General features: G+C 41.1%; 1 protein-coding gene across 1 annotated transcript; it reads right to left on the bottom strand.

Annotated features, from left to right (window-relative positions):
- Nucleotides 1-631: 631 nt before the first annotated feature.
- DUSP13A (dual specificity phosphatase 13A) lies at nucleotides 632-9,877 on the bottom strand. Its single transcript, XM_089682578.1, has 3 exons — nucleotides 9,685-9,877; nucleotides 2,856-3,073; nucleotides 632-1,026 (listed from the first exon to the last, which is right to left on the bottom strand). Exons 1-3 carry the CDS (start codon nucleotides 9,837-9,839, stop codon nucleotides 809-811), a joined length of 591 nt encoding a protein of 196 aa, XP_089538704.1. The 5' UTR covers nucleotides 9,840-9,877; the 3' UTR covers nucleotides 632-808.
- Between the last annotated feature and the right edge of the window lie 17,237 nt (nucleotides 9,878-27,114).

Below are 27,114 nucleotides of genomic sequence, written 5' to 3'. Positions count from 1 at the left end.
TTAAAAGACAGCCAACTCGATTTGGGGGTCAAAGGAACTCCCCCTTCATCATGGCTACAATAAAACATAATATAATGTAAAAATAATTGTGACTGCTAAAAACATGAGCCTTAAAATCTTAAAACATCATGGGTAACATGCAGAGACATGTGTGTGCTTTTAGTTATGCTCCAGTAATTGGTGAAGGAAACCTGGCAGGTAGTAACTGCTGGAGATAGTGGTTACTGGTTAGTTAGGGTGAGGTTTCAGCCTATGCTTTACAGTCCGTGGTGCGGCCTGCTTATCTTCTGCTGGTGCCATCAAAGTGTGGTGCCACTGTACCATATTTTACCGACCCACCCTGTTCTGGAAAAAAGCATTTAGGGCATTGTCAGTAGTAGTCTTTTTACCCTAAATGGTAAACATAACTATAAGTGTTCCACTTACAGATTACTTAGCATGCATACACTTAACATTAACACAAAAAAAATCTCATGTTTGATCTGCATAAATTGTGTCAGTGATTGCATATGCTGACTCCTACAGAACGTACAGTCAGTGAAGTGGAACATCAATATATAGAAACCAGCAAATTCACGATATTATATACACAAACATCTACATATTAATACAGAAACAAATCCAATCTCTATTACACAATGGTATGGACTAATTTTATTCAGAAATAAAAAGGAATATTAGATAGAACACAATGATTAAATTCTAAAAAGTAGCCTACATCTAAGAGCCACCTGTTTAATTTGAAATATTTATTGTTTTGTTCTCGTGAACTGTAACATTTCTAGTAAAATCATATTTTCATTCCTGCCTAATTTATGCTCTGAACTTGATTCTTTCCAGCCTGCTGCAGTTCTTTCTCCAGGTGTAATAGCTGTTGAAGGAAACCTGCGTTTGGGAAAATCCAGCGATTCTCTTGTACTTTTTGTATAGCTTGTGTCAGGGAAAGCTGATGATGAATCATTAAGTAAGCAAGAACCAAAGAGGCTGACCTGCTGATACCAACAACACAGTGTACCAGAACCCTAGCTGAGAAAGAACATTGCATTAGTAAAACAGGATCCATGTTTATTAAAAATGATCACACAGTATTAATAAAACAGGATGTACCTTAAATGAAAATTATCACACAAATGTAAGTATACAGGGGTCACACAAGTACTGTATTTGGGGTCATATAGTACATACATACATACAATATCATTAAAGTGGTTGTAAACCCCTGCATATGCCCAGTGAAGTGACTGGCCTCAGGTGATACACAGATTAAACAAATCATTCTACACAAGTTGTACCTGTTTATCTGCTCCCGCCTATCACCTAGATTCAGACATAGCGCAGAATTTGCACAGGATCTCTCCACTCTGAAAAGCAGGGGGCAGGGAGCTGAAGTTACTCTAGGGTTGCCACCTCATCCCTTTAAAACCGAACACATTCTAATTACACAGGCTCTGAGGCTAATTTATTGTAGACAAGGCACTGAGTTTAATTACCACCTTAATTAGCCACAGAACCTGTATAATTAATATGTGTTCGGGTTTAAAGAATTGAGGCGGCAACCCCAAGTTACACTCAGTGAAGGAAGCTGTTATCTGTTACCTGTCATTTTACTGATAGGCAAACAGTTTTTTTATTCAATCATCCACCTAAATGGATGATCAAATAAAAGTGCTGTTGCCTATCAGTAATATGACAGGCATTTGCTTGTGGTGAGTGTTGTATCCTGAGGGGGTATGTGGTTCACTGAGCACAAATGGTGATTGATTTGCTATTCTGATTAAAGGTGAAGGAGTGATGCTGTAAGCTATTTGACCCAGAGGAAAACATCTCACTGACTGTTTTTGGATTTGGTGCACTTTTCATCACCAGTTGGTGGAAGACTATGAACTTTGAAAAACATGTAGCACTGCTGTAATTAATATTACAGGTGTACCTTGGTTTACGAATTAAATTTGTTCTGCGTGACTTTTCGTATTGCGAAAAATTTGTAAACCGAAACGCGGCTTCCCATAGGAATGCATGGGAAAACCAATTAATCCGTTCCGGAGAGAAGAATAAAAGTAAAAAAAAAGTATTTTATCTGTTCAAAACTCTTTATAAAGTGCACTTTAAAGACATACAGTGAAGGAAATAAGTATTTGATCCCCTGCTGATTTTAAATGTTTGCCCAATCACAAAGAAATGATCAGTCTAAAAATCGAATGGTAGGTGTAGGTGAGACAAAATAGCAACAAAAAATTCAAAAGAAATGCATGTCTAACAAATTATGCACTGATCTGCATGTTCATGAGGGAACTAAGTATTTGATCCCCTATCATTCAGCAGGATTTCCAACATGCCCGATCACCGAAAAGGGGAGGAACCATGAAAAAAAGCGGCCAGTGCTATTGACCCACTAACAGAGTGAAAATTGGCCAATTATTCTTAGGTCCGATTTTTGGACGAAAAATCTGTTGAATTTTGACCTATGTATGGCCGGGACATGATTAAAAATTAATTTGTAAATGCATTGAAAACCAATTAATCTGTTCAGATTAATCTGGTCAGAAGAAAGTAAGAAAAAAGTCTTATCTGTTCAAAACTCTTTATAAAGTTCACTTTAAAGGCATAAATACTGTACAGGGACATGACTAAAAAAAAATTTGTAAGATGCACTGAAAACCAATTAATCCGTTCGTATTGCGAAAAAAAAATTGTATACCGAGGCATTATTTTCAATGGATTTTCATTCGTAAACCGAAAATTATGTTAACCGAGGTGTTCGTAAATCGAGGTAGCCTGTATCTTGATTGCTATTCCTGACAATATAGCATTATAATTAATTATTAATTAAAATATATCGTTTTACATATGTTTACCTCCATAGGTGTTCAGTGCTTTGTGAATAAATTCTGAAGCAGAATAGAAATATTGACTGATGTCGAAGTCTGGCAGATCATTGGCTGGTACCCCATGATACGTTATGCTGGTACCATAAAATTCAGGGCTGCCATCAGAATGCATCCGTCCATGAGCTGCATTCAGGACATGTGTAATGCCCAATTTCCACAACTCATATCGATTATTGGCAAAACAACTGTGGGAACAAAATTATAGCAATAAACAGGTCATCTTTATGTTTCAGCTACAGTGAATAATGGTTTTATAGCAGAACTCTATGCAAAACAAATATTGATTAAATGCAAGATCCATGTCTATTTGTACTTGCATTGTTGTGTTCTGTGTGCATTTCTTCCAGATCTGTGCAGCAACCCTGCGTTAAACAACTTTTCCTTCTGTGCATGAGTTTCATGTTATAAAGACCAATCATTGCTCGTCTCTCCACTTGTTCAAGCTAACTGGTCTTGTATTTTTTTTTATTTTTATTTTTTTTTGCAAGCAGCCTGAATTGGGAGCCTACACCTCTCCTTTCTGCATAATGCAACACAGTGGCAATGCCACCCCTGTTTTACAAAGTAAAATCTGGGTGAAACTGACATACATGACTCAATCACATGGTTATCTAGTCCAAAAATGAAAAACAAAATAATGAAAACATGCTAAGAATGATTTGTAGGATGCCTTTGCTTAAAGTGTTACTAAACCCACAACAGTAAAATCTGTCTGTATATGCAGTAAAGCATGTTTGTTATATTCACTGTGGAACCTAAGGGGTTAATCCTCTGCATTGTGTAAAAAGGCTGTTTGATCCTGACTTCTCTGATCCTTCCCTTCTTCCAGTGTCCCCCTCTTATCTCATGATAAGACATATCATGTGGAGTCACGTTGCACATGCTCAGTGTGGTTTGTATTGCTAGAGATGTGTTATTTTTTTGGCAAGGTGCATGTGATCAGCACAGGGCCAATCAACACAGTCCAGACAGAGGTCAGGGGTTCTGCATCCTCCTAAAGCAAAATGAAAACTCCTCCTATAAGCATTAACATTTGTTCTGCTGGACACTGATAGAAGTCACAAGACTGCTCTAACTGTTGATGAGAAAAGGTATTTAGCAGTTTATATTTACTAAAATGATTGTATTTACACGTTCTGTGTACTGTGGGAGACCATATTGGGTTTAGTAACAGTTTAACTCCTTCTAAAAATGCTAGCTGTCTGTTTATTATACTGAATCAATAGCTGTAATAATTACTGAGCTGCAACAAGGATGCAACAAGTGATGTCCTTTTGACCTGCATGCTTGTTCTGGGTCAGCACCTTAGAAAGGAAGCTATAAAAGTCAGCATCATCATGACAGCCAGATATTCAGAAGGAGAGGTTAGCATTGGAAGCCTGCACCTTTCTCTTGAGGTTTATGTTGCCTATACTGTATTTGGGAAAAGCAACAGGTCCACAGGAACTATAAGCACATTGTACTTACATACACTCCCCTTACTACTCTGATAGACCACCAAAGATTGTTGTGTAAGTTTGTACTTGTTGGTTCCCGCATATCTACATATTGTAGAATGACGGCTGGAACTAGTAAACCTCATTGGAGGATAGAGGCTGTGGGGGGGGGGGGGCAGAACAGAGGAAGAGGCACAAGGGACACATCCTACTGTCTGTAAGTTATGTCCCTTGTGCTGATATTTCTGTTTGTGATTTTGGTTACACTTAGGTTTTAAATAATTAACAACAATGATTCCTACCAGCTCAATGAGAGGAATTAAGAGTTCCACCTTGGTGAAATCTGCAAATATTGTCAAAATCACTCAACTTAGCCTTAATGGGAGGTACTCTTTAAGGCCTTTCCTGTAAAGGGAACCTGATACTTTGAATAGTATGCAAAAAATACGGGGCCACTTTTAGTATGTTACTCTACAAGGTGACAATACTAATCCTCTGTGTAATTTTTGCCATCAGTTTAATCTCATGGGGGAAAGTAAATAACTTATTATACACAATCGCTCTGGATTTGCATAGCTCCACCTCTTATTTCTCTGAATATGCAGAAAGTACTATTTCTTACAGATGTGATTTACATTTTAATTCACAATGCCATTTGATAATTAAGGCCTTTCACACACAAGCTTCATATAGGAGCATTGTGTATATCACAGTGTTGCAAAACATATACAGGGCTTTCAGTAAACTACAAACTGCTTTTTTAAAGCCCTCAGCTTCAGCATGCATTACTACAGTAGTACCGTGAAAGTCAGCAGGAGGAAGCAGTGAAAGCTGTGGGTGACTCAAGATCCACACTTCTGGAAGTGTCAATTTCCTAGTTGACTATATTTTTCTGCAATATATGTCTCTAATAGTATGTGATTGCTTGATACGTTTTCCAGAAGGGAAAGGTTTTCTTTATAATAACTCCCCACACTCCCAGACTGGTGTTACCTATCATCACACTGGAGCTGAGGGCTGTTGATGGTTACTGAAAGCTTTGTAAATGCTGCTAATAGTGTAGGGACGGATTAACCTCCCTGGCGGTCTAACTAATCAATATTTTTGAATATCAAAAGCGGTACATTGTTTTGCACAAAAATTTGTTGTTTTATATTGAAGGCCTGTAATACTTAGGAATAACTCACTTAAATCTGTCCAAACAAGAGTCTAGTAAACATCCCGGGTATGATAAAGTTTGAAAAACAAAATCATACATTATAATATAAGAAATAATTATATATATATATATATATATATATATATATAAATAATAATAATAATACATTTAATTCAAAAATGTAATCAAACCAAAAACACTGAAATGTGAAATATAGCGCCAAGTTCGCACATCACTGAGCTCAGTCGCAGAATCGTTTTCAGTGTCTGATGACGAATTTCCCCACGAATCATTATCACTCAATTCTGCAAGTGATTCTAATTTACTATCGCTGTTTTCTAGCTGATCTAAAACTGCTTTTGACCTAAAAGGACGCTTTTTGGATGCCATGGACGTTCTCAAGTTTCCAAGCAGAAAGAACGGTAAGAGTTCAGGCAGGGCACTGGACACAAAATTTAGACGAAATGGTTTGATACAGTAATGTAATCCTAACAGATTACAATGTATTGTGTGTATGTCATGTTTTTACTTTTTTAACTCTCCTGCCGGTTCCGCCCCCCTGGGTACTGACGCTTGCAGGGAAGGAAACCCAGAAGACTGATGCTGGCATCGGCTGGAGGACATGGCCAGAGGACACAGTGGGAGGGCATCGGGGGATCGCAGGGAAAAGGAAAGGATCGGGAGATTGCAGGACAAGCACTATAGAGTAATCCTGAGTGTGGCTCGGGGTTACTGCTTTTGGTACTGTAAATTACACCGAGCCACACTTGGGATTATGAAGGTTAATACCTTGGCCAGAATTGTATTGCTGTCTGTGACAATGTTGACATTTTTGTTACCTCCTGCTGTATCAGGATGTGGTTTGAACTCTCCTGAGAAAAGACAATAATAAAAAACTGACAGAGGTTCTGACTCCTCCTCTATCCAATGCAAAAATAAATTTCAGGTGTGAGCTCTATATTAGCCTTGACATTAATCTAAATCCTTTCATCGTCCTTAAAGTGGTTGTAAAGGCAAACATTTTTTAATAAAATTAAAAAAAGATGTTATATGTAACGTTCTTTACAATGGTATTGCACAGAACGATCCCTTACCTCCTCTTCTGGAGTCCCATGCTGTCTGCTCCTCCAGTCCTTTCAGTGCCCTCTCAGTAAGCTATGTGCTGAGGGAGCACCTGTCCATAGACACACACAGTGCAGATCAGGCACACCCCGCCCCCTACTCCCTCACAGGATTTATTTATTATTATTATTTTGTTTCATTTTTTTTACACTGTCTCTTTAAACTTTTTTTGCTAAACGTTATTGTTATCACAAGGGATAAACAACATCCCTTAAAGGGATAGTTCACCTTCATCAAAGAACTGGCTATGCAGATAGCGTCTGTGGATAAAACCAAACTGTGTGTCTCTGACTAAAATGGAATAATGTCCTTGGTATAGGTGTAGGCCGTTTACATCCCTCATGAAGCCCGGCTGCAGTACTCCCAGGATGTTGCTAAGTGAGGCCTAGTTATTACTGCTCACCTCCACCATCACAGGAATGAGCTTTTTCTCTGATTCAGACCCCCTCACATGCTCTCTCTCCCCTAATACAGTAGTTCTGATCTCAACATCTGAGAGTTGACTCCTGAGATGGTGGAGGTGAACAGTAACATGTAGACCTCAGTTAGCAACATCCTGGGAGTATGCCCATCAGGCATCATGAGGTAAGTAAATGGCCTACGCCTACAGCAAGGGTATTATTCAACTTTAGTCAGAGTTGCCCAGTGTGCTATTAGTTACAGATACCCCTTACCTGCATAGGCAGTTCTTTGGTGAAGGTGAACTATCCCTATAGATAGCATGGGCTGTGAGAGATCCTCTTTATGGAGAGATCTGTGGTCTACTAGACTCCAGATCTCTTCTCTACTTTCCAAAGCAGATGACCAAACTAAATCCAGGTTTTATCAGATGCTTTCAAAAGCCAGTAACTGTTTGTAAGAAAAAAACAAACTGAACCCAGAAGTGACAAAATCCTCATCATTTCTGTTTTCTGACATCACAGACATGATCTTGGTATCACCGTTCCCCTCCGAGGACGTATATATACACGGTAAGCAGATGGACAGCGGTTAAGGTAAAAGACAGAATTTAGAACCACTTTCAGTAAGAATTCCAGGTAAGAATACAAAGGACATTGGACCAATGTAACTACGCATATACCATACCTGTGCGATCCCTCTATAAGCCGAAAATCACCATAGACCCTGCTATCACAGTGATCTCCACCAGCTTACAGATCCCTCACCAAGTGTCTGCCATGGAGCATTGTGAACACACGATTTTGCCTGCTTGGCACAGGCATCATTCAGAAATCACTTTGCATTTTATTAATGAATGAAAAGCATTCTCTGATTGGACAAGGTAGAGAGGCAGGACAATGACATCACTCTCTCCACGTCTTCCAATCAGAGAGTGTTTTACATACATTGAGAAAATGCAAAGTATTCTCTAGATGGAGTCCCAGGTAACCTCCTGTGTTTACATTGTAGCAGGACAGGTGCTTGGCATGGGACCCGAAAACGAATGCAGATCACTGCAACAGCAGTGCCCACTACAGTGATTTCCTCCAGGGGGTATGGTATATTCATAGTCACATTGATCCAAGCTGGACCTACGTAACTGTGTACTTGGGATTCTTCTTTAAAGGCCAAGTTCAACTTTTCAGGTAAAATTTCTCTTACTTTATCCACAGGAGGTTTAAAATTTTGTCAGTCTATTTGGATTTTTAAAATGGTTTTCAGATTCCATCACTTCCTGTAGGCCTTCCTCTCTCAGCATTCACTTCCTGTAGGATATCTCCCAGAAGCCTTCACTTTCTTGTTGCATAACAGAAAAGAGCATGAGAGGGTGTGTTTACCACTCTGGACCACACTTCCCTCATTACAATACTACCTTCCACCCACTTTCTATACAATCTGATTGTACAATCTCCTTTTGATCTCCCATCAGCTATGTAGTACAAGGGCCTATCTGATTTGATGCAAATTGAATGGATTGGTCGGGTGTGTCCTCCTATTCCATAGTTCTGGATTGTACAATCGGATTGCATAGTGTATGGCCATCTTTATACAAGTACATAGGAGGTGTACTCCCTCCATGTAATTCCACATAATGGAAAATCACATTCCTGCATGTGGTTTTATTTTGGGGGAGGGGGGGGATTTTGGAGCATTTTCAGTCATCACGCATAGTGAATGGACTGCCCTATGTACAACAATCACCCCAGAGAAGCTCCAGAACTTTTTTTGGAGTGGAGCATGGTGCCTTTTTACTGCAGTTTTTGGTGTGTGTATAATGACAACACAAGCATAATGGACATTTGCTCCGTGTTTCTGAAACACATAGCAAAATGTGCATTTTCTATGCAGTTTGCCATGCATTCGGAAACACACAGATGGGAATGAAACCTCATTGTTCTTGTGTAAACAAACCAATTTCACTTCCAAGCCCCATTCACATCTAGCGTAGTGGGAGCACACATTTTTTGGCTCGTTTTTTCCTGCTACACACATAGCACTGCCCTTTGACTATGCCCACCCTATCAGGCACCTGAAATATCGGTACCAAAAACTACCAGTCCTGCTTCAAGATTTTAGTGTTGTAAAAGAATACACATTTATACACAGAATATAACTGGATACTAACATTTATAGGTAAAGCTGATCCAGGGAATATCCAATTGCCTCTCGGGGGATCAGGAAGGATTTTTTTCCCCAGCAGGAGCAAATTGGATCATGCTTTGTTGTTTTTTTTGCCTTCTTCTGGATCAACTGTGGGTATAGGATTATAACTTTTTATTTATTTATTTATTTTTAATGGTTGAACTGGGTGGACTTTTGTCTTTTTTCAGCCAGACTAACTATGTAACTATGAATGATCTGCAAACACCTTGTTCGTGCATATGTAGATGGGGTAGCTGTATCTATATATTTCATACAGTATGTATGTTCTGCTTCTGGTTTGTGCCATACAGACCATCTTATCTCAGCACTAGTTTACAAGACAAGGTCTATCTTACTAAAAACTAACTACACTCCTTCTTGTCTACAGTAATAGAACATTCAAAGAATGCTTCAGCTAGTCAGTGACAGTGTGATCTTCGCCTAGCCTTTAATAGTAGGTTACATATTGATTTAGGCAAGTTGACACGATACTCACAGATCTGCCAGGAATAAGTTGGGCCACACTTCATCCACGTGATGAGGAAAAGGATGTTTACTATCCAAGAGTCTCTGCAGCTCCCGGATTGTAGGACACACATCTGCTTGAGACTCCTCTTCCTTAGGCAGTGCTGTCTCTTCTTCCCCTGCCATAATATTACATGCAGGAAGTAACAAGAAGAAACTGTGTGTGACAGCAACACCGTGATTGCATGTGACAGGTGACAAATCTAGTGCGTTAAAGATACACACTGTTCAGATTTTTTTTTCCACGCGCCTCTAATAAAACAATATGGGCATGAAAAATCAGGTACTATAAAATTATACAGGTGTGCCTCGGTTTACGAATGCCTCGTTAATGTAATTTTCAGTTTGCGAATGAAAATCCATTGAAAATAATGCCTTCAGTTTATGAATGTTTTACAAATTTTTTTCGCAATACGAAGCGTATGTCGGTGACGATTTTTAAATGCAATTGCTGGCTTTTTTTTTTCCTTCACTATAGCTCACAGAATTAGCTGTCACCTTCCCTGGAGCTAAAGGATACTTTGTTTCTTTTAACTTGGGGAAACAAACTAAAAGGAAACATTGTTTCTTTTAACCCCAGGGAAATAAACTAAAAGGAATCTTTGTTTATTTTAACTCAGGAAACAAGCTAAAAGGAAACATTGTTTCTTTTAACCTGGGGAAACAAACTAAAAGGAAACATTGTTTCTTTTAACTCGGGGAAACAAACTAAAAGGAAACATTGTTTCTTTTCACACTGGGAAAGAAACTAAAAGGAAACTTTCTTTCTTTTAGCTGGGGGGAAAGTGACAGCTGATTCTCTGAGCTATAGTGAAGGGAAAAAAAGCCTATAGTTACATTTAAAAACTGGCACTGACCTATAGTGATAGCGACTTTTGTTTTACTTTTTTCTGACCTCTGGAATGGATTAATTGCTTTTCAGTGCATTCATATGGGAAACCACGTTTCGGTTTACAAATTTTTTGCAATGCGAAACGTCCCGGAGAACGCATTAAATTCGTAAACCGAGGTACACCTGTACCTCCTAAGTTTTGAACTTGCCAAAGAGAGACATTTTTTAAAGGGGTAGAATGTGACATGTATAGCACACCAAGGCAAAATGTGAGTGTGGTCAACGTAAAGTAGGCTTGAACATATGGGTGAGGTATAACTACAGCAGCATTGATCATCACATCATCCACTCGCCTCTCCATCTCTAACAATCAGAGGAAGCTTTGTATTCATTGATTAAAATACAAGGCTTCTCTTGAATGGTGGAAAGGCATTGAGTTCCAGCAATAAACAGGATGTTGTCCATACTGCTGCAGAACACAACATTGTATACTGTATGTAGCTGATGCTACTATAGCATAGTACAGCGCGCACAGTAGCCACCTCACTTAGTCATGTAAAAAGTCCAGGTTGGCCCAAATGAACTATTTTAGGTCAAAGTAAATCTGGAATTCTACCTTAAAGAAGAACTTCAAAAGTATATAATGTATTTATGGTGCAATGCGCAGGAGAATGCTGTATAAAGTCCAGAATACAGAGTGCAGTGGTCAGGAGTATGGAATATAGAACATAGTGTCCATGGGTGTGCAGGGCTTAGGAGTTATGCATAGGTACAGAGGTCAGGAGCGTGAAATGCACAGTGTGCAGGGGGTCAGGTGCGTGTAAAACAGACTGCAGGACTCAGGAATGCATGATGCAATGGTCAATTCCCCCTCTTAACAGTACAAATCCCCCTTCCCCAAGTCCATTACAGATCTCCCTACAAACACAGCAGCGGGTCCTAATTTTATAGGCATGTGGGTGCAGGTGTATGGCCTCCAAACACTGACAGTGTGTATTTGGGGCTACTCACCCACACCTGCACACTTATCAAATTAGGACCTACGGCTGTTGTGACGAACGCGGCATCAGACCCCTGACCTTCTCACCAAACTCGTGACCGAAGGACTGGCCAATCTAAAACCGCAATGTCACGTGCGTAACAATGCCACACCCAGCTGCTCCCTGCACGATTTTCCAGCTAATTGAACCACAATCTATGTACCGGCAGCCTGGGAGCAATTGCTATTGGGTCAGGTTAATTACGCAATTAACCCTGCACACTGCCACCACCTCCTTTTTTACAGAGAAAGAGGAAACTCGGCGATATCCGCAATAACACTATAATGGTTGAGGTAATCGTCTGTATAACACGGTCACCGCAGGCCGGTTATACAGAGGGTTAAACAAACACAGTAGCTCTCTTTTTAGAGGCAGGAATTCGAAAATTGCAATAAAGAGCTATAGAAACAGTTCAACACTTTCAGAAGGAAAGATTTATTACTAAATGGTCAAAAGGGTGCAATAAAAATATTTACAGAAAAAAAGATGTAACCAATATATATAAATATACAGAGAGCAACAGCACAGCAAAGAGATAACAGAAAGGAGGTTAAAGGGTTAAAGTACTTGCCAATCAGCCTTGGGTTTGCAGATCAAGTTTCAGAGTGAAAGGGCTGTCTCCCAAGTTGGTTCTGATGTTAAACGGGAGTATTCTTCAACTTTCCTCTCTTAGGCCTGACAGCACATTTTGTAGTTCCCAAGCAGGGGGTGTCTCTGAAGTCAAGGACCAATACCCCGTTTAGGGCGTGAAGGTCTGGGCGTAGACCTAAACTAGAGCCAAAGTCTCTTTTAGTTCATATTTTGGCTCATAACTTTCCATCTGCACAAGTGACACTCCACCCGCAGGTAGATTATTATGCAGACACTTCTGAGGATTGATTAGATATGAAATATGAAATTATACACTGAATGGTTCACGAGATCTACTTTTCTATGTATCCCTGCCACTGACCTATCAAATTGTTTGTCTCCTCTTGGCCACTCTGACGATATTCCAAGATATGAGACATAGGGGAAAAATGGATTTTAAAAGGGCTATCTGGGCTGTGCTTAGCTAGAATCTCTTTGAACTCCTGGGAAGGCTTGCATTAGCTTTTACGAGGTGTTATATTTCACAGCTTTCACACACACACACTGGCCAAATGTCTCTATGACTCTCAGAGAGGAGGGGGGGGGAATGAGGGGAGAACATGGAGAATTCTTAACAAAATGGAGGGTTGGAGCAAAATGGTTGAACCGCGTCCATCTCTGTGTGTACGCTTGCTACAGCTGTATTCATACAGTGCTACATCCTCATAGAGTAACATTTTTTTACATTTTTTTTTTACAACTCTGTTGGAGGGGGTTTGGGTAAAATATCAAGGGTCCAAACAGAGTCTGACATCTCACCTTTAAGACAGAAAAAAAATTGAAATGAGAACACAGATTTCTTTCTCTGCAGCCTCAGCTGCACTGCAGATGAATGAACAGGATGACAGTCGGATGCAAACGGACAGGAGGGGTATATATTGTATAATGGAATATACACAGCTTCTACTTTCTTACTGCCTACATTTTATGAGGTGTTAAAAAGTCAGGGCAGTACAAAAAAAACCAAAATCACACCATTTTGGAAAGCAGACACCCCAAGAAATTTGCTGAGAGGCACACTGCACCCATGTAAGATTTTATTTTTTGCCACCAGATTTTGGACAATGACAAAAAAAATTTTCATTTACACAAAGTTTTCATTTTAATTAGATATTTCTCGCACATGCCATGGGTATATGTAGAATTACACCCCAAAACACATTCTGATAGTTCTGAGTATGGGGATACCACATGTGTGAGGCTTTTTGGGAGCCTAGTTGCATACAGGGGCCCAAAACCAATGACCGCCTTCGGGCTTTCAAAGGATGTAATTCCCTTACTTCATTTCCTAACTACCTATCACAGTTTTGGAAGCCCTGAAATGCCAAGATAGTACAAACACCCCAAAATGTCCCGTTTTTGGAAAGTAAACACCCCAAGGTATTTGCAGAGAGGCATGCTAAGTGTATGGAAGTTTTTGTTTTTCGCCACAAGTTATAAGAAAATGACAACAAAAAAAACTTTTTTTTTTACACAAAGTTGTCACTTTAATTAGATATTTCTCACACATGCCATGGGTATATGTAGAATTGCACCCCAAAACACATTCTGATAGTTCTGAGTATGGGGATACCACATGTGTGAGGCTTTTGGGAGCCTAGTTGCATACAGGGGCCCAAAACCAATGACCGCCTTCGGGCTTTCAAAGGATGTAATTCCCTTACTTTGTTTCCTAACTACCTATCACAGTTTTGGAGGCCCTGAAATGCCAAGATAGTACAAACACCCCAAAATGTCCCGTTTTTGGAAAGTAAACACCCCAAGGTATTTGCAGAGAGGCATGCTAAGTGTATGGAAGTTTTTGTTTTTCGCCACAAGTTATAAGAAAATGACAACAAAAAAAACTTTTTTTTTTGCACAAAGTTGTCATTTTAATGAGATATTTCTCACACATGCCATGGGTATATGTGGAATTATACCCCAAAACACATTTTGCTACTTCTTCTGAGTATGGAGACACCACATGTGTGAGACATTTTAGGAGCCTAGCCATTTATAAACCCCCAAAATCCAATTACCTTCTTCAGCCTTTCAAAGGTTTAGAGGTCCTTAATTTTCCCTCATACCTTGGGGTGTCTACTTTCCAAAAAGGAGTCATTTGGGGGGGGGGTGTTTGCACTATCATGGCATTTCAGGGCCTCCAAAATAGTGATAGGTTGTCAGGAAATTAAGTGATGGAATTACGCCCTTTGAATGGCTGAAGGTGGTCATTGGATTAGACCACCTAAACTAAAAAAGTCTCACATGTGGTATCTACTTACACAGGAGAAGTACCAGAATGTGTTTTGGGGTGTAATTCCACATATACCCATGGCATATGTGAGAATATCTCATTAAAGATACAACTTTGCATAATTTTCCAAAAACTTGTGGTAAAAAATTAAATCTTCCATAAACTCAGCATGCCACTCAGGGAATACCATGGTGTGTCTAACATTAGAAGCTTCTACCACGCATCACCCACTCTTCTAACCACTGGAAGACTAAGCCTTTTCTGACTAAATGGTTAGTACTTCCGCCTGGCAGTATTAGGGTCGTTGGTTCGAATCCCCGCCACGGCACCTCCTGCCTGGAGTTTTCATGTTCTCCCTGTGCCTGCGTGGGTTTCCTCTGAGTAATCTGGTTTCCTCCCACACTCCAAGGACATGCTGGTAAGGTAATTGGATCCTGTCTAAATTGGCCCTTGTATATGAATGTGAGTTAGGGACCTTAGATTGTACGCCCCTTGAGGGTTAGGGACTGATGTGAATGTATAATATATATGTAAAGCGCTGCATAAATTGACGGTGCTATATAAATACCTGAAATAAATACAGTAAATAAATAAATAAGTAAAAATCAGTAATTTCTGCTAGAAAATTACCACCAAAATTACTTTGAGCCCCCAAACACTATATATTTTTTAAAGCAGAGGCCATAGAGAATAAAATGGTGGGTGTTGCAACTTTTTATGTCACACAATTTTTGTGCAGTGGTTTTTCAAATGCAAGTTTTTGGAATAATACACTTTTTTGAATTTTAATGCACAAAAACACTAAATTATACCCAATTGTTTAATAAAATATAAAAGCCGATGTTACGCCAAGTAAATAGATACCAAACACGTCAAGCTTTAAAATTGTGTACGCCTGTGCAAAAGTGACAAACCACAGAAATTTTTAATATCCATAAGTAACACTTTAAAAGCCTTTACAAGTTACCAACTTTAGATTTACACAGGAGGCCTAGAGCTAGAATTACTACCCTCAATCTGACATTTGCAGTGATACCTCACATTCATGGTGAGATCGCTGTTTACATACCGATGGACGGACGCATTTGCTCACATTTGGCGGCAGTACTTTCATTTTTTAAAATTATTATTTATTTATTTATTTTACACTGTTCTTTTTTTTTTCATATAACTTTTATTGTTATCACAGGGAATGTAAATATCCTCTGTGATAGCAGTTGGCAGTGACCAGTACTCTTTACTAAGAGATCTGGGATCTATTAGACCCTAGATCTCTCATCTGCCCTTACCAGCATCTGATCCTACCAAGATCGGTGTGATCAGATGCTTTCCCAATTTAAAATTGGAGCTGTGTACATAATCGGAAGTGATGAAATGCTCACTGCTTCTGGTTTCTTAGACCATAGAAATGATTGGAGTTGTTCGGGTCCCTGATAGGCTCTGTGGTCATCTGGCTGCATTCTTCGGTTCCCTGGTGGGATGGGAGAGCCATTAAAGGCAGCGGGTGAGGGTGAATGTGCCTTCCCACTGTTTGTTAAAGCAATCCAGCGGCTACTTAGCCACTAGGATTGCTTTTACAAGAAAGCACAGCCCACTGGCTGAAAAAAAAATACCAGGATGATGCCAGCAACTGCAGGAATCATCCCGATATAACTGCTCAAAGTCCAGTGCCATACCAGTAAGTTGTTGGTCCTTGTTGGGCATATACAACGTGATATCAAAAAGTTTCAAAACTAGTTTTGTAACACCCCAACAGATGGCAAAACAAGGCTGCACACTCACAGTCACAGGGGGCACCAACCTTCATAATTCAGTGTGCCAAAAGACATCATACTGTGTACATCAGGAGCTGTGCAACTGGTGCTATTCTGACCACATGCGTTACCACGTCTTTCAACATGGACAGTAAGTTAGAACAAAGAGCAAATATGAAATTCTGCGTGAAACCTGTACATCCATGTTTCGTCACTGGTATGATCCTCGACATGAAGGATGGGTCATCCATGGCACCCGGACGGAGTTCTTGGCAGACTTTGATGTGGTGTTCTTTCTGCTCCTGCGTCAGCAGCCTGGGGACCTGGCCTCTCAAAACACCTCAAACGATTTATTGCAGCATCATTGTAAATTTGCTGAGTCATGTCAAACGTCTCTGTGGCAGATTTGCACACAGAATTTCATCTTTACTCTTTGTTTTTACTTGCTGTACATGATGAAATAGCAGATGTGGTAACGCACGTGGTCAGAATAGCACCAGTTGCACAGCTTCTGATGTACACAGAACAATGTCCTTTGGCATACTGACTTATGAAGGTCTGTGCACTGTTGGAGTGTTACAAAAACTAGTCTTTGAAACTCGAAAAAGGAGAACCTAACAGATTCCTCAATTCACATCAATGTGGTTGAAGAAATCTCTGTCAGAAAACGTGTGTGGTATGCCCAAAATTAAAATGTACCACCCTGCATCCACCTACTTCTAATGTTTTGCATACATGTAATGTACTCTTTTCAGCCCATGGGCTGAACGAAAAAAAAAGAACCTAACAGATTCCTCCATTCACATCGATTGATGTAGGTGAAAAAATCTCTGCCAGAAAAAAAGTGAAAACATTTTATACCAAGTGATCTGCCCACTGACCACCCCAGGCTCCTCATGCTTGGACATACATGTTTCTTTATAACCACGGATGAGAAATCTCCTCCTGCAGCACTACAGGCAATGACATATGCATTCTTAGAGCAGCACCCTACTGCTGTCAGAATAAACAGATCAGTGCTGCAGCTGATTGGAGTTTCTGCAAAGCAAACAACAATGGTTAACAATAACACACAATAATGATTAACATTCACTCTATAAAGCAACTTTTTTTTTTAACTGAAATCTGTTCCAAAAAAAATGAAACAATATATGCCAAAGCATAGGAGCAATCTGCCCACTAACCACCCCAGGCCTCTCATGCTTGGGCATATACATTCTTTTTAAAACTGCAAATGATAAATCTCCTCCTGCAGTGCTGCAGGCACTGATGTATGTATTCTGAGAGCAACACCCTTTTGCTGTCAGAACAGATCAACGCTGCTGCTGATTGGTGTTTCTGCAAAGCAAACAACAGTTAACAATAAAAAACAGTAACAACTAAAATGGCCAACCCACATAGGCGTTTAAACGAATCTCTCAAGCAATGAATCTTATTGTCTTGATATCTCTACCCATTTGGAGTTTTATTTTGAAACTAATAATGCAGAAGACATGACTCCCACTATTAATTGGGTGGCCCATAAGGCCTAGGTTAGGGGCTTTCTTATCCAGCTGTCCTCTCAACTCAAAAGGGCTCCTGATGAATTGATTTTGGCCAAATCTAAAGCTTATGATGCTCTTGCTGCTCAACATAAAAAAAACCTTGACGCTGACCTGTTGGCTAAACTTGACCAAGTCCGCACAAAACTTAATGTGTGCCTCACTACCACAGCAGAAAAACAGCTGTGTTGGGCTAATCATAAATTTCTCACATGGTGAGATAGACCAGGTTACCTGTTAGCACGTAAGTTATCCCCTAGACACTCATCTAGCTCTCCCCAAAATCATATTATTGACTGGTATTATATCCTTAGACCCTTGTAAAATTCTTCAAGAATTTAATTCTTTTTATACTGACCTATATCGCCAAACCCAAGAAGACGCCTCCCCTTCTATTAGTCGCTTTATGACTCCTGTCTCTTCAGGAGACTCATAGAGAAATTATGGACCAATCTATTACTTGTGAAGAAATTCATAAGGCTAATAAAACTTTAGCTCTACATAAATCACCAGACCCTGATGGTCTCCTTCATAACTATTATAAAACCTTCTCAGACCTTTTGGTTCCACATATGGCTCTCTATTTTAACCACCTAAGGAATGGAGGTGCAGTGCCACACGATGAGAATAGAGCATATATAAGTGTTATTCCTAAACTTAACAAAGATACTACAGCTGTTCTTAATTACCGCCCTATTTCTCTGATCAGTTGCGACCTGAAGATCCTTACTAAGGTTTTGGCTTTGCGCCGTAATACCTTTCTGGAAACCTACAGTCACAACGACCAATCAGGGTTTATACGAGGACGTCAGACACTAGATCAAATCCATCGGTCTTTAGCATTGATATCTGCAGTAAAGTCTAATTGGGATAACCCCCTACCCAGGGAAATATTACTGTTATCTCTGGATCTTCACAAGGCGTTTTATAGTCTGATCTGACCTATGTAACAAGTTGAGCACCTTTGGGTTTGGCTCCACCTTTATTTCTCTATTAAAAACTTTGTGTTGTAATCCTTCTGCTCAGATTTCTATACAAGGATACAAATTGTCTCCTCTTCTTATCAGATGTAGTACTAGACAGGGTAGTCCATTCTCCCCCCTACTTTTTCGCACTGGCGATTGAACCCCTCGCTATTGTTATCTGTTCTCACTCTAATATTATGGGTATTCAATGTGGCCAACAGGAGCACAAGTGTGCCCTGTTTGCCAATGATGTCATTATGTATATCAGGAATCCCCAGATATCCGTACCCAATCTGTTGACTTTACTACATCAATTTTCTCTAGCTTTGGGACTTACTTTAAACTCTTCTAAAAGGACTGCTCTCAACATTACTTTATCCCCTTCAGAGGTACAGAATCTTCGGGACAATTATAACTTTCAATGGGCTACCTGCTCCCTTCCCTATCTGATCCTTCATCTAACACCCTCCATCGCCACTCTATCGTGCAAATTATCCCCAACTCTTTAAATGGCTCAAAGAAGACTTTTGTTGCTGGGGGGGCTTCCCTCTATCTTGTTTCAGTATAATTAACTCCATTAAATGACTTTGTTACCTAGACTACTAGACTACTTATTGTTTTAGGACAATACCAACTGCAGTCCCTACAGGAGAACTATTACAGTTACAATCTGAAGTCCTTTGTTTTCTATGGGGTAATAAACACCCCCGGATTAATAAATCAACACTATACTATCAGAAAACACATGGCGGCTTAGGATTTCCCAGCCTCCTGGCTTATTTTCAAGTGGCCCAGGTAACACAGATCTCTTACACTACAGCCAAAGGCCCTAAACCCCAATGGGTTATTATTGAAGTCCTGTCTTGTCATCCTAGTGCCACGTGCTCTCTGATATGGCTTTCCAATCGATTACGTCCTCCCATTTTATACCCTACATTATCTTACTCCTTAGCCATCTGGGACAGGCTGCGCATCCATAAATCTCTATATTCTCCTCATACCCCTTTAGCCCCCATCTTCTGTAACATTGAATTCATACCTGGGTTTATACTGCCCTTATTTCAGTGGTGGATTAATAAGGGCCTTCTCTGTATCGGGATTATTTGTATGGGGATCAACTGTACTCTCTACAACATTTTTGGGATATACACCAGCTCCGATCCAGTGAGACCTTTTGATATAACCAAATTGTGTCCTTTATACAATCCAAACTTAAATTGTTGAAGGAACCCCTAACGCTTACTTCCTTTGAACTATCCTGTCAAGCAACTGGTGTGCTGAAAGGTCCAATATTCTCTATATTCCAAATCAAAACATGAAGACAAATATATCAAATTTGTGTTGTTCCTCTAAAAAAATTGAAGAAAAGTGAATATTAAACTGTTCAAAAAAATAGCAGTGTTTGTATTCTTCTTTAAAAACTCAAACTTTCACTATATAAACTGAAAAAAGATTTTGCTTTCCTTTGAATCACTTAATTAATATTTAGTTGTATAACCACTGTTTCTGAGAACTGCTGTACATCTGTGTTGCATGGAGTCAACCAACTTCTGGCAGCTGTGAACAGGTATTCCAGCCCAGGATGATTGGACTACATTCCACAGTTCTTCTCTATTTCTTGGTTTTGCCTCAGAAACTGCATTTTTGATGTCACCCCACAAGTTTTCTATTGGATTAATTTCCGGGGATTGGGCTGGCCACTCCATAACGTCAATCTTGTTGGTATGGAACCAAGATGTTGCACGTTTACTGGTGTGTTTGGGGTCATTGTCCTGTTGGAACACCCATTTCAAGGGCATTTCCTCTTCAGCATAAGGCAGCATGACCTCTTCAAGTATTCTGATGTATTCAAACTGATCCATGATCCCTGGTATGCGATAAATAGGCCCAACACCGTAGTATAAGAAACATCCCCATATCATGATGCTTGCGCATCCATGCGTCACTGTCTTCACAGTGTACTGTGCCTTGAATTCAGTGTTTGGGGGTCGTCTGACAAACTGTCTCCGGCCACTAGACCCAAAAAGAACAATCTTACTTTCATCAGTCCACAAAATGTTGCGCCATTTCTCTTTAGGCCAGAAAAAGTGCTCTTTGGCAAATTGTGACCTCTTCAGCACGTCTTTTTTTCAACAGTGGGACTTTGCGGGGGCTTCTTACAGATAGCTTGGCTTCACATAGGCATCTTCTAATTGTAACAGTACTCACAGGTAACTATAGACCTTCTTTGATCTGCCTGGAGCTGATTGTTGGCTGAGTCTTTGCCATTTTGGCTATTCTTCTATCCATTCGAATGGTAGTTTTTCGCTTTCTTGCACGTCTTTCAGGTTTTGGTTGCCATTTTAAAGCATTTGCGATCATTTTAGCTGAGCAGCCTATCATTTTCTACACTTCTTTATATGTTTTCCCCTCTCCAATTAACGTTTTAATCAAGGTATGCTGTTCTTCTGAACAATGTTTGGAACGACCCATTTTCCTCAGAATTTCAGAGAGAAATGCACTGTAACCAGCATGTACAACATTTGCTGCCTTCCTTCCTTAAATAAGGGCAATAATTGCCACCTGTTTTTTAAAGAATGAATGACCTCACTAATAGAACTCCACATTGCTATTATTTTGAACATGCCCCTTTCAATTAGTGATTCAATTACACAGAATCAGCAGCATGCATGTCATGACTGTTGGGTCTGTTGGATTTCTATTACTCTACTAGACCTGTTAGTAAATTATTTGCCATGTAGAAATATCATTTCTACCAAAAACAGTGATTGATCAGGTTAGTGATGTCTGACTGCTATTATTTTGAACACAACTGTATACTTCCCTTATTAATTCAAAAACCAAGCTCCCTTATATGCTTCATTGGGAACGGGACCTACATATTACCCTAGAACTAACTGATTGGCAGGACACTGCTTATGCTTTGTCCAAGATTTCTATTAATACCACACAAATAGAATCTAACTATAAAACACTTCTACGATGGTACTTGTTCCCAGGCCTGGAGTGGGACAAAAAAGAGGCCTGGGCATTTTGGACTGAGCAGCCCAAAGCCCGAGGACCCTTTCCTCTGAGCCCGTTTTTATATTTTATATTATTTTTGACATTTTTTTGTAGGAAGAAAGGAAGGAGGGAAAGAAAGAGAGAAAGGAAAAAAAGGAAGGAAGGTGTCAAGGTCCTACCTTTCCTCAGGGTTTGTGCTGCTCCATGTGCTGGCATCCATCTTAGGTGTCTGCAAAGCATTGTGGGATCCTTTATGCTTTCAGCCCTCTGCGGCTCCTCCCCCAGGAGGTGGCGGCTTATCACATATATGTCTGCTGTTTGTAGCTGTCCATTGCATTCGTGTCCTGTCTGTTGCACAGCAGTAGCTCCTGTTTAGTTTCTCATTGGTCTCCTGGATACCGACTCGGCTTCGGCAAGACTCCTTCCTGGCTTCTGACCCCGGCTCTGGCGACCATCCTTCCTGGCTTCTGACTCCGGCTCTGGCGATCATCCTTCCTGGCTTCTGACCCGGGCTCTGGCAACCGTCCATCCTGGCTACTGTTCTACCAAGTCATCCGCTGTTGCTGTTGGACTTGCATAGACTCTGTCTTGTTTTTGTTATAATAAACCTACCTTTAATTGCACCTCCTTGTGTGTCTGGCTCCTCGCTCCCTGACAGAAGGGAAGAAAAAGGAAGGAGGGAAAGAAAGAAAGAAAGAAAGAAAGAAAGAAAGAAAGAAAGAAAGAAAGAAAGAAAAGAAGGAGGGACAGAAGGAAGGAGGGAAACAGGAGACAGAGAGAGAAAGAGAGAGACGTATAGAAGGAGGGAAAGAAGGAGGGAGACAGGAGATGTATAGAGGGAAAGAAGGGAGGAGTGAAAGGAAGGAAGGAAAGAAAGAAAGGAAGGAAGGAAGGAAGGAAGGAAGGAAGGAAGGAAGGAAGGAAGGAAAGGAAGGAAGGAAGGAAGGAAAGGAAGGAAGGAAGGAAGGAAGGAAGGAAGGAAGGAAAGGGAGGGAGGGAGGGAGGAAGGAAGGAAAGAAAGAAAGAAAGAAAGAAAGAAAGAAAGAAAGAAAGGAGAGGAGAGGAGAGGAGAGGAAAGGAAAGGAAGGAAGGAAGGAAGGAAAGAGGGAGAGAAGACACAAGGCTGACTGGGAGTGTGGGTGGGGCAGACACAGGAGGAGAGGCAGCTTTCTTTCTCCTCTCCTGTCTGTGGTGGGCGGGGACTGTCAGCACTGGGGATGGGCAAATGCCCAGTGTGCCCTATGACCAGTCCAGGTCTGCTTGGTCCCCGCAAACCTTGCAAAAATACATCCTACCACATCGCCCTCCTGTTTTCGGCACTGTTGGGCAGGATGGGACTATGTGCCACATCTGGTGGCAATGCCCTGGTTGACTACATTTTTGGATCAAAATGTTTAACTTTATTTACTCAGACAGGCGTGAATATTCGTAGATCCCCAGAGATAGCCCTTTTTCAAAAGTTACCTTCAGGAATCCTCAAGAAATTGACCAAATTGATCCTTTACATGATCCTGGCTGCAATGATCACTATTGCTAAACATTGGTAGCGATCGGTAATGCCACTTGACTATGTTAAAAATAAATTGAAATGGATCATGGTTAATGACAAACTCACCTGCATTCTCAATAACAATACACCAAAATTCGACAGAACTTGGGATCCATGGATTCAATACCTATCTGTCCCTTAGAGGGACCATAGCTGACCCTCTTTTACTTTATTCTCTTATTCTCATTTGATGGATCTAACATTAAGACTACTGTTTGGTCATGCTCATGATTAATCGTTTTTCATAGTGAAATATGTACTGGAACTCTGTCCATTGTCAAAATTATTCTCCATATCTGTAGATTACACCAGAGGGATTTCTTGCTCCCATACATGTAAGCAATGTTCGATTCTTCAACCTCTCTGTTAAATGTAAAAGTCACCTATCTTCACATGTGAATATTGCCCTAGAACAGCGGTTCTCAACCTGGGGGTCGCGACCCCTTTGGGGGTCGAACGACGCTTCCACAGGGGTCGCCTAAGACCATCGGAAAACACATATTTCCGATGGTCTTAGGAACCGAGACACCGCTCCTCGCCGCCGCCACCGCCGCCACCGCCGCCACCGCCGTCTCCAGGTGTGGGCGGGATGACATGCCGCCCCTGTCATCTGGACACACCTCGAGATCAATCCTCGCCTGTGATTGGCCGCCGGAACTGTAGCTCAGGAGAGGCACACAGGCGGCCAATCACCGGCAAAGAGGTGGAGCTTGGAGAGGAGGAGCCGAGCGGCACCGCGAAGATCGAGCGAGTGAAGAGGAGGAGAGCGGCCGGAGAAGGAAGACATCTGACAGGTAAGTGTTGGTACCATGGGAGAGGGAGGGAGCGAGCGAGCCCAGGCTGGAGCAGGGGTCTGCAAGGTAAGTATCCTTGGTGTCAGTGGGAATAGTGCCCCATCATTGGTGTCACTAATACCAATGATGGGGGACTATTCCTCCCACTGACACCAACGATGGGACACTATTCCTCCCACTGACACCAACGATGGGACACTATTCCTCCCACTGACACCAACGATGGGGCACTATTCCTCCCACTGACACCAACGATGGGACACTATTCCCCCCACTGACACCAATGATGAGGCACGATTCCTCCCCCAAATGACACCAACGATGGGGCACGATTCCTCCCCCCACTGACACCAACGATGGGGCACAATTCCTCCCCCCACTGACACCAAGGATGGGGCACAATTCCTCCCCCCACTGACACCAAGGATGGGGCAGTATTCCTCCCCCCACTGACACCCAGGATGGGGCACTATTCCTCCCCCCACTGACACCAAGGATGGGGCACTATTCCTCCCCCCACTGACACCAAGGATGGGGCACTATTCCTCCCTCCACTGACACCAAGGATGGGGCACTATTCCTCCCCCCACTGACACCAAGGATGGGGCACTATTCCTCCTCCCACTTATACCAATGATGGGGCACTATTCCTCCCACTGACACCAATGATGGGGCACTATTCCTCCCACTGATACCAATGATGGGGCACTATTCCTCCCACTGACACCAATGATGGGGCACTATTCCTCCCACTGATACCAATGATGGGACACTATTCCTCCCACTGATACCAATGATGGGGCACTATTCCTCCCACTAATACCAATGATGGGGCACTATTCCTCCCACTGACACCAATGATGGGGCACTATTCCTCCCACTGATACCAATGATGGGACACTATTCCCCCCCACTGATACCAATGATGGGGCACTATTCCTCCCACTGACACCAATGATGGGGCACTATTCCTCCCACTGATACCAATGATGGGACACTATTCCTCCCACTGATACCAATGATGGGACACTATTCCTCCCACTGACACCAATGATGGGACACTATTCCTCACACTGACACCAATGATGGGGCACTATTCCTCCCACTGACACCAATGATGGGGCACTATTCCTCCCACTGACACCAATGACGAGGCACTATTCCTCCCACTGACACCAATGACGGGGCACTATTCCTCCCACTGACACCAATGACGGGGCACTATTCCTCCCACTGATACCAATGACGGGGCACTATTCCTCCCACTGACACCAATGACGGGGCACTATTCCTCCCACTGACACCAATGACGGGGCACTATTCCTCCCACTGACACCAATGACGGGGCACTATTCCTCCCACTGACACCAATGACGGGGCACTATTCCTCCCACTGACACCAATGAAGGGGGCACTATTCCTCCCACTGACACCAATGACGGGGCACTATTCCTCCCACTGATACCAATGACGGGGCACTATTCCTCCCACTGACACCAATGACGTGGCACTATTCCTCCTACTGCAAAATTACAGTTATGAAGTAGCAACGAAAATAATTTTATGGTTCCACAACATGAGGAACTGTATTAAGGGGTCGCGGCGTTAGAAAGGTTGAGAACCACTGCCCTAGAAGTTCCATATCTCTCATTTGTTGATATTGTTGGTCTGTATGTTTGATTTTTTTTTTCAATAAAAAGATTGAAATATAAAAAACAGTAACAATATAACATTAGCTCAGTGAAACAATTTTTTTATTTTCTTTAACTTTGTTTGTAACTTATAAGAACCGTAAACATAATCTTTACAGCCTTTGATTTTAGGGTCTCTCAAAATGCGATAGACAGTTTCCTGACTATCTATCATCTTTCGGGACCCTTGCGTGTGAATTGTGTGCCCTAGACTGTGCCATGCTGTACCCTATACTAACACTTGACTAGTGTGTGGTAGAAATGGAAGCAGTCTTTGAGGCAGAGACCATGTTGGCCAGGAAAAGAGGGACAGAAAAAATGGGTGTCTGCTACAGACAGGACATTTTCTTTGGGGTGACTTTTGGGTTGGGGTACCACAGAGGACATCAGGAAAATGCCACTAATGCAACCAGGTCACTGCATCTGGATTTGGGACTTGGGCCACAGCCCCTTCTGGATACAAAAGGGCTGTCATGATCGCTTCCTGAAATTTTAGGAAGGATCCTAAATATATTCTTCAGATTTTTTTTAACATATAAAAAAGTAATTTTAACATATATTTTTACATATATTTGTAAATGCATTCCAAAAATGTAGATTTGTATTTTTAAAGACATACAGTATATTTGAAATGGATTTTTAAAAATATTATTCATATATTTTGTAATAAAAACGCATTTCAACATGCATTGTATGTATGTATATATATATATATATATATATATATATGGGAAGAATATTTTAAAAATATATTTCAAATACATTTTTCTTCCATACAAATACATAAAATAAAAAAGTGTACCTAGTGTCAGAGACGGTAAATGTTTTCCTGCTATGTGCATGAGTGTCGAGTGGTTTGTAAGTGTAACACTTGCAGATATTTATTACCTCTCATAGTACCCTCTTGACATTACTTGACATTACATTACATAAGTTAAGCACTCTTTCCTATTAATAAGATTGTAAACAAGTCCCATTTCTAACTGCCAGGTGGCAACCCTACACCACCCCTTAGCGTGACTCTGCTGATGTTTTAAAAAGATACTGTAATTTTGCCGAAATCAGAATGCCAACCTGAACATGCTTCCTGATAGCCTCCCCCTCCTCAGCCAGGTATACTCACCTTCCTAAGGGTACATTTCTGCCTCCCTGCTCAATAGTAGCCCTTGCTCTTTCGCTGTAAGGACTATTTTACACTTGTGGCTGGGGTGGGTGGTGAATTTTACCCAACCCATAGAATGCATGAAGGTAAAAAAACCTTCAGCCTTTACAACCACTTTATACATACCCCAAACAACCTCTGCCTGGAACACATCTTCTCACATGCAGATACCGTGGTATGGCAATGGAACTCAGAGTCAGCCTATCT

Source organism: Staurois parvus, unplaced genomic scaffold, assembly GCF_062004578.1.
Source record: "Staurois parvus isolate SC_StPar_1 unplaced genomic scaffold, SC_StPar_1.0 ptg000291l, whole genome shotgun sequence".
NCBI lineage: Eukaryota > Metazoa > Chordata > Amphibia > Anura > Ranidae > Staurois > Staurois parvus.
Note: the sequence above shows the minus strand (reverse complement) of the source record. Positions and strands in the feature narration are given on the sequence as shown.

Bases quoted from the DNA above. Each gene is read 5' to 3' on its own strand.
- DUSP13A (XM_089682578.1), bottom strand. From the start codon at position 9,839: ATGGCAGGGGAAGAAGAGACAGCACTGCCTAAGGAAGAGGAGTCTCAA. The intron at 3,074-9,684 runs GTGAGTATCGTG...TTGTTCCCACAG, and splicing joins AACTTATTCCTGGCAGATCT to TTGTTTTGCCAATAATCGAT. The intron at 1,027-2,855 runs GTAAACATATGT...GTTCTTTCTCAG, and splicing joins AGCACTGAACACCTATGGAG to CTAGGGTTCTGGTACACTGT.